Source organism: Astatotilapia calliptera, chromosome 16 (assembly GCF_964374335.1).
Source record: "Astatotilapia calliptera chromosome 16, fAstCal68.1, whole genome shotgun sequence".
Classification (NCBI taxonomy): Eukaryota; Metazoa; Chordata; class Actinopteri; order Cichliformes; family Cichlidae; genus Astatotilapia; species Astatotilapia calliptera.
The window spans coordinates 31,314,515-31,323,154 of NC_137437.1; the positions used below are offsets into that span (position 1 = coordinate 31,314,515).

The following is an 8,640-nucleotide window of genomic DNA, read 5'->3' on the forward strand; positions in this document are numbered from 1 at the left end:
GTGTCTCCCATCTGTTCCACTAAGCGAGCCTTGCAGCCTGATTCGCAGTGACAGCTCCTCTATTTTTTTTTCTAGGACTGGAGGCCTCAGTGCACAGCAAACATGTGCTTCATTCAGAAAGCTGCATGTAGTCTGCACAACACGCAGCACATGAATGATTCATGCAGAGCCGGGGAGTCTCCCTGTGAGTACAACAACATTTGGAGGTTCGGGCAGACATCAACACAGGAAATCCGCATCCACAGCTGATGTTATGTTAATGAGCTTAAATGGCTACAAACAGTTGCCTTAGTATGAAAAACTGAGGGCACCCGTTAGATGTCTGACAGACACATGGGATTTGGATTAAACGTGATTTGAACAGCACAGTGTTGCAGCTTTATCTCTACAAACATGAACATGACTGTGTAGTGGCCCAAAGAAGCTGTACATACTTCTAGAAGAGAGTCTCAGATTTCTCTCCATTCCACTTTAAAACGAAATAATCCAGCGACAGAAGAAGGAGCAATAACCCCAAGGTCGTTCATATAAACAGTAATCCATACATCATGTTGTGTCTCTGCGCTTCGCCCCCTTCTGCTTTCCAAACAGCATCCGACGGATCTGAACTTGAACCTTATTGGCTGTAATGTAAAGAGATCAAAATATCTCCACAAGTTCGTGGCGCTGCTCGCCGGTTATTTGTGATGAAGCGCTCCGTGCCAGATTTCCAAATAATCTCCGAGCCTGGAGGGTGCGGGCTCTGCAGACTGTTTCCCCTGATGCCTTCGCGTCGGTCAGTCAACGCAGAGTGCAGCTCCGGGAGAGAAAATCACAAGTCTGGACTGAGCTGAGCACAGCGACGCTTGACGGAGGTTACCGAGCTGCAGCGGGGCTCCAGAGGAGAGAGAACCCAGACGATCCGCACCCACACGGGGCGAGCCTGCCATCTGCCGGCCAAACAAGTGACGAAACGATATGGAGGTTCATTTGTGCAGAATAAACGTGGGGCCCTAACAAAAATCACAAAAACATAAATGAGGGACAAACTGACTTCTATTTTAATTTAAACTGCTCAAAACCCCAAATGAACACTTTTTATTCAGAGTACAGCACCAAGTCAGTTAAACTTCTGGGATACTGATCCTTGGGGCGCCACCAGGGTGGGTCCAGGGAGGGGGCACTGGCCACCTTCCAAAATTTGCTGGCCCTCCCTGGTAAGGCTGTCCTATGTTGGTAGTAATTCTAATAAACGTGAGCACAAAAAGCGGCAGACACCCTACAATGAGTTGAAACTTTAACTTACTATTTATTCCTGCTTAAAACTGATTATTATGGATTTCAGTTAACAGGTGATCTAGACGGGCATCAAAAAGACAACCCCTAAACAGGAATGGTTTCACAAGTGGAGGAAACTGACGTTTTCCCCTCCTCGTCTTTTTTGACTGTTTCCCATTTGGCTAGGATCAGTGTCACTACTGGTAGCATGAGCTGATACCTAGACTCTGCAGAGGTTGCGCAGGTAGCCCAACTCCTTCAGGATGGCACATCAATACGTCCGTATAATCTTAAGAGCATGGATGACTCTAAGGAGAGCTGGATAGAGCCGTAACAGGCCCCTAACCAATCAGCTGAACTGGTATCTGCTCCTTTAGGCATAGAAGATCAGGATGAGCAAAACAGAGATACAGAATGACGTCCAGCTGGCCACTGGTGTGAATGTCTCTGACAAAACAATCAGAAGCAGATTTCATGAAGCCGTGGAGAAGACTATGTTGTCGGTGACATCGTTCAGCATGGCCGATGTGTTCTGGTGATGGGTCAGTGATAGTCTTGGGAGGCATATTCATAGAGGAACGCATAGACATCTACAGGCTAAGCACCAGCATCCTGACTGCTGTTGGGTATCAGGATTAAATCCTTGGACCCATTGTCAGACCCTACACTGGTACACTGGGTCCTGGGTTCCTCCTTGTGCATGACAATGTCCGACCTCATGTGGTGAGAGTATGCAGGCAGTTCCTGGACAATGATAGCATTGACTGGTGCCCACACTAACCTGACCTAAATCCAATAGGACACCTCTGGGACATTATGTTTTGGGACCTTCAGACGGTCCCAGGTTGCACCTCAGATTGTTCAGGAGCTCAGTAATGTCCTGGTCCAGATCTGGGAGGAGATCACATCCACAGACACCATCCACCCTTTCTCATGCCCCTGTGTTGTCATATTTTTTTCACTTTGATTTTTGGGGTGTCTTTGAATTCAGCTGTCTGTGGGTTGATAATTTTCATCACCACCAAACAATGCGATGTAACCTATTACCCAGTCCATATCCATGCAGATATCCAGCATTATTTTTCCTGCATTGAAATCTCTTGTGTGTATAATGAGATGGGAACGTTTTCTTACTTAAAGCTCCATGGTGTAGGGGTGAATAGATTAACCTTACACATAAAATATCTCTGATTCAATTACAGGAGGAGACACAAACTCAGCCTCAGAAGATCACAAGCTAAAACATGTGCCAAATGTCTCATGTGGCTCCATCTGCTGGCGGGTGAATCTATACCTTTTCATGTATCAGATGACCACTATACTGTGGAAATAATTAATTAACGTATCCGTCCTCTTGTCTCTTTCTGAAATGCTTTTCTCGTAAGACTCAAAAATAACTGACAATAATATTTGCAAATAAATAAATAAATAAATAAATAAATCTAAGACTCACCTTCCATCAGTTGCACCAGGTTATTGGAAATCTCTATTTCTTTTTATTTGAGGGAGTTTTTAATCATACTCCACTTTGTGGGCACACACAATTCTCCACCTTGGGAGAAGTGTGGACACCAAATGATGTTGACATGTTAACCTGCAAGAGACCCATGATGGCAGTCTAAAACCTGATTTTAGTTTTAGTTTGTCTTATAGTGTTGACTTTGGTCACAATGCTCAACACTGTCTAGACACGAAGGAACATGAGAACAAAGGACCAAAAAGCTCTGTACTCCCACATAAAGACAGGCTGCCTTAGTAATTTATTGTACACATAAATAGATTAAAACTGCAATAAAACTATTGTTAGATTTACAAAAAAGATGTTGGCTTTATTCATAGCTCTGATTTCTTGACTGGCATGTGGATACACCCCCTATAGGCTGTTGAGAAAATAAACTAACCACTTTATTAGGTATCCCTTGCTAGTACTGTATTGGACCCTCTTGTTGAATCAATTCTTTGTGACATAGATTCGATAAGGTGCTGTAACTTTCCTCAGTTCACGTTGAGATGATAGCATCACACAGCTGCTGCACATCCATGATGTGAATGTCCTCTTCGACCACAAACAAAAATGTTCTGTTGGATTGAAATCTGGTGACTGTGGAGGCCATCTGAGTATAGTCAACTCATTGTCATGTTTACGAAACCAATTTGAGATAATCTGAGCTTTGACACACGGTGGTCAGAAAGGGATTGACATCAGCAATCCCCTATTTGGGTAGGCTGTGGTGTGTAAACGATGTACAGTTTGCATTAAGTGGTCCAAAATGTACCAAGAAAACACCCCAACACCATCAGCCTGAAGCACTGATGCAAGACAGGCTAGGTCCAAACTTTCATCGTATAAAAGCCAAAATCTGACCCTGCCATGTGAATCTAAAAGTAGAAATTGAGACATTTTTCCAGTCTTCTATTATCCTCTGCTGATGAGCCTGTGTGAGTTGTTGTCAAAGATTCCTGTGTTAGCTGACAGGAGTAGCACACAGTGCAGGTTTGTTCTGCATACCTTGGTTGCTATGAGAAGTATATGCATTACTGTTACTATTCTATCAGCTTTAGGTTGTCCAGCCATTCTCCTTTGACCTCTGACATCAGCAGGCATTTTGACCCAGAGAAGTGTTGCTCACTGGATATTTTTTTCCCCCTGGGCCATTCTCTAATGGCTAAGTATATTTATCCGAAGCAGTGCCACACAGAACAACTACACAGAACAACTTTAGATGTTACAGAATTTAAAGTACATGCAGTGCATAAAAATTAAAGACATACATTTTCAAATAGCCTTGACACCAGCAATTTATGTTTCTGCTGTTAGTGTTAGTAACTGGCCACACGATGGCGCTCTTCTCTCGGGTCGTTCAACCAACTTTGACTATTTTGAAAAGTCCTTGGCCAAGTATTTTCTACATTTTAGTTTATTCTCTTTGGCCCTGATGCCATTACCCAATGCTCTTTTGAGAAATAATATAGTTCCAGATTTTCATGGAAGAGGATTTATTCGATTTTGACAGAAAGCCTGACTTCAACAAAGCAGATGATTTAAGTGCCACTCGATAACTCATGTAGATCTCATGCATATATCTTTCTACGTAGCACTTTTAATTCTTATTCTTACTTTTATTTTTTCATGTCTATTTAAGCGCAATTTATGACAGTATGTTTGCACTGAAGCACCGCAGCAATTTCCTAATGTTGTAAACCTGCTCAACATTTGGCAATAAAACCCATTCTGATTCTGATTCTGATAACATTACAACTGTCATTTTTCTTCAGGTGGTAAATTCATTTAGAAATTAACATTTTAATCCAGAATCAGCCGAAAATCCAAAACGCTGCCCTTTCTCAAGGACGCAGAAAGAGATGCGAGCAAAGATATGACTGACTATTGGATATTCTTTAGAGAAGATACGCATTGTAAAGTTTAAGAAAATGAAGAATGCAGCTTCTATCTTTATTCAAGACTTGCATTAAATTATTTGTTTTTGGGTGATATAAAACATTGTCTGAGTGAGATTATCCCGTCCAGCACATGCCCACAGCCACCGTTCCTTTATGGGTTGACAGCGAAAGAAAAATTTTCTGTCAGTCGGTTAAAATTCATTGTTGCCTGTCCAGCCAATCATAGATTTTGACGACACAAAAGAGGCTAAAGTTGGAGTATAAAAAGGTGCGCGCTAATAAACTATGATGCCTATCAGTGTGGGACATTAATCCAACCCCAGTTCAGTCGCGCATCAGCTCCGACACAGTGCAAAGGATTTTTTTTTAAACAAAGCGTATTTTTAAACCAGACTTCACACCTAAGAGACAATGCATCTGTCTCAGATCGTGCTGTATCTGAGCTTGCTGATTGCTTTGGGTCCAGTAGTTCTGAGTGACCAAGAGGCGCACCAGCAGCCTTCCGTCAGCACCCCAGTAGACACGGATCAATGCGCTACCTGCGAGGTCCGGCAGCATATTAAAACCATGCGATTAAACGCGATAAAGTCTCAGATTCTGAGCAAGCTGCGAATGAAGGAAGCTCCCAACATTAGCAGAGAGATCGTGAAGCAGCTCCTGCCCAAAGCGCCGCCGCTGCAGCAGCTTCTGGATCAGTACGACGTGCTGGGAGATGACAACAGGGAAGAAGTCCTGGAGGACGACGACGAGCACGCAACCACAGAGACAATTGTGATGGTGGCAACTGAACGTAAGTGTGAATTTTCTTTATTTTTTGTGTCACTGCGTAAGCGCACTCGAACGTCTCCAAAATAATTTTTTACGCACGTGGTAGAACGCACAGGAGAGTTTATTTTTAGAGAGCAGTCATTTTTTTCCCACCAAGGTTTTGTGTTAAATTGTTGATGCAAAAGATTCAAAACACTTTATGAGACATGGTGTTTGGGCAGAGAGTGCGCCGAGTGATTACGCATGAGTTTTACGCAATCATGCGCAAACGCGCCACTTTATTTCTCAGCGATCATGGAATTAATTTTCTTTTCCCATGTCTCCGCAGCTGATTCCGCCGTCCTGGTGGACGGGCAACCAAAGTGCTGCTTTTTCTCAATTACGCAGAAGTTTCAAGCCAGTCGTGTAGTTCGAGCGCAGCTTTGGGTGCATCTGCGTCCCTCAGAAGAAGTGACCACCGTGTTCCTGCAAATCTCCCGGCTTATGCCGGTCACAGACGGGAACAGACACATACGAATCCGCTCCTTGAAGATCGACGTGAATGCCGGGGCCAGCTCTTGGCAAAGTATAGACGTCAAGCAAGTGTTGACTGTGTGGCTGCGGCAGCCAGAGACCAACTGGGGCATCGAGATCAACGCTTTCGATTCGAGGGGAAATGACTTAGCTGTGACCTCCGCAGAGCCGGGAGAGGAGGGTCTGGTGAGCTCAACTTTTACTTGAAATTTAACAGGGAGCTTGTGGTTAGGTTTTCACTTTGAAACGATGAACAATAGATGGAGCTTGGTCTCATATGTCTAGAGCAATAGGCTATCTGTCGCTACTGTCACAATCGGTGCATATCTAGCCATTTCTAAAGCGCCTAGGTTCAGAAAACTGTTAATGCGTCTCTGTACAGAGGGTGAGACTTTAACTTCCAGTGTGCAGAGAGGCTTTGCAGGCTCAGCAGGCGTTTAAACATTCCTGCATTTCACTGCTGGAAGAAGGAATCAGGATATAAAAGACTTTTGAAAGCTGTTAATCAACACAGACTCCATGTAGGCGCACACCTGCATTTGGACAAGCGCCCGGTCCACAATAACCTCAAATCTTATTGCTTGATTACATAAAAGTTCACCTGCTCCACATTCCTTTAAGTATTCAGTGTGGCTGTGCAAATCAGAGTAATTGCTGGCACATACACACACAGAGCTACTATCAATGACAAACATACATCACAGAGCTCTAATAATGGCACCCGGCACTGGGGCAATTAGAATAACTAGACAGCTGTGGCTAACCAACCATCAGATGATTTAATTTCTGCATAACTCAAAGTTTCATAATATTATCGTGCCATGTTTGAAAACTGACAGCCGCAGGGCAGCGGATTAAAAGATGAAAAGCTGAATGCTGTCACCCGCCTCCACCTGCAAACCTGTTATTATCAGATTGTTCACACACACTCTCTTGTTTCAGCAACCGTTCATGGAGGTGAAGATTTCAGAGGGCCCCAGGCGTGCCCGGAGAGACTCGGGCCTGGACTGCGATGAGAACTCTCCAGAGTCCCGGTGCTGTCGCTACCCACTCACTGTGGACTTCGAGGACTTTGGCTGGGACTGGATTATTGCACCAAAACGCTACAAGGCCAACTATTGCTCTGGGGAGTGTGAGTACATGCACTTACAGAAGTACCCACACACCCACCTGGTGAACAAAGCCAACCCCAGAGGGACTGCAGGTCCCTGCTGTACCCCAACAAAGATGTCGCCAATCAACATGCTCTACTTTAACCGCAAAGAGCAAATCATCTATGGCAAGATCCCCGACATGGTGGTGGACCGTTGTGGATGCTCCTGAGTTGGGATGGAGAGAGAAAGGGGGCGGGGGCGAAGGGGCCGAAGCGCCGTCCAGCATCCTACTTTAAGACTGTTTGATACCACCAATCCACCAGTTCCAGTGCTTTCCTGCAGAACACGGTGCAATAGAATCAGAGTAGAAGCCACAAACAGCCCGACCTTCCTGCAGGGCAACGCTTTCATAGTTCTCACTTTTCTTTCCTCCAGTGAAATCTTAGCCATAGAGGCTTGAAGCCAGGTGGATGCAAGAATGCAAACACACACACACACACACACACACACACACACACACACACACACACACACACACACACACACACACACACACACACACACACACACACACACACACACACACACACATGCACACACACAAATATAACACATGCTGGACCTTGAAGTGAATGTAGCCAGAAATGATCACAGTTTTCCAAAACAGTGTTATTATTCTTTGTTTTTTAAATGATCTGTGCTCTGTCCATTTATAACAACATGCCGTCCGTTTATACACCACTCCACTTGTAGCTGATATACAAGCTATCACACTTGATGCTCTGTGTTTGTGATAATCATTTTTTAGTTTTGTTTTCAGAGTGAAACCAGGAATCCTCAAGGACTTTTTGAAAGGGCTCGGAAAAAAACACAGCTGGAGACTCTTTAGGGTGATATTTCACACTGGTAGAACATGTTTTAGTACCCCTAAGTGTCCCCAAGAGTCAATGAAAAGTTAAACTACACAAAAGACTAACTAATCTGGAGATTAATCTCTCTTTTATTGCTCAAAGTTTCCCCCATAATGATGTGGTGGTTAATCTCTCTTCAGAGCCTATGGATACAAACATGTTCCACCAGTCTGAAGTACCACTTTAGGTCTTGTCAGGTCCTCACTTATTCTGTCATACATACATGCAACAATATATCCAACTGAGAGATCATTCTCCCTCAGTCGCAATTGTCAGTATCCAACCAAACAGCCCAACCTGCCCGATACACTTGAATTATTCTGATTGTAAATTCACATGACTGGACAGAAGGACTTGAACTGAAGGCACGATGAATGCAGCCTCCAAATGAAAGTGTGTTTAAGACAGAAAACGATGTGAATGTCGAAATCATGTTTAGACTCTGTCTTACAAACACAGTTTGCACTATGGCACACCAATAGAAAGAATTGGTTGCTACAAAAAAAAGTTGTAAAAACTGATTTTGATATGTTTGCTAATTTGTATTGTATTCATATGGCATTTGTTTCCAGTAGGAGTTGCCTTTCTGAACCATTGTTGGTAAATATGTAAAACTGCAACCTAGCAAGATAAATGTTGTAATGCAGCAACTCTATATACTTGTTTTAACAAATAAAATTTCTAGCTTGTTTGAA

The 8,640-nt window shown here is 43.6% G+C and overlaps 2 protein-coding genes across 4 annotated transcripts in view; one reads left to right on the forward strand and one right to left on the reverse strand.

Annotated features, from left to right (window-relative positions):
• Positions 1-838, reverse strand: part of akap19 (A-kinase anchoring protein 19) — a 10,188-nt gene extending 9,350 nt beyond the window's left edge. The window contains exon 1 of one of the 3 annotated variants that reach the window (XM_080290501.1): positions 435-838. The gene's annotated coding sequence lies outside the window, so the exon portion shown is untranslated. The remainder of the gene's footprint in view (positions 1-434) is intronic. The other 2 variants (XM_080290500.1, XM_026144433.2) reach the window with 2 other exon arrangements.
• A 4,099-nt stretch (positions 839-4,937) lies between these two features.
• Positions 4,938-8,640, forward strand: mstnb (myostatin b). The gene is made up of 3 exons (XM_026145727.2): positions 4,938-5,449; positions 5,756-6,126; positions 6,883-8,640. Exons 1-3 carry the CDS (start codon positions 5,071-5,073, stop codon positions 7,261-7,263), a joined length of 1,131 nt encoding a protein of 376 aa, XP_026001512.1. The 5' UTR covers positions 4,938-5,070; the 3' UTR covers positions 7,264-8,640.

What these genes read in the sequence shown, in the direction of transcription:
- mstnb (XM_026145727.2), top strand. Translation starts at nt 5,071, where the DNA reads ATGCATCTGTCTCAGATCGTGCTGTATCTGAGCTTGCTGATTGCTTTG. An exon ending in TGTGATGGTGGCAACTGAAC is followed by an intron (nt 5,450 to 5,755) that starts GTAAGTGTGAAT and finishes ATGTCTCCGCAG; the next exon opens with CTGATTCCGCCGTCCTGGTG. An exon ending in AGCCGGGAGAGGAGGGTCTG is followed by an intron (nt 6,127 to 6,882) that starts GTGAGCTCAACT and finishes CTCTTGTTTCAG; the next exon opens with CAACCGTTCATGGAGGTGAA.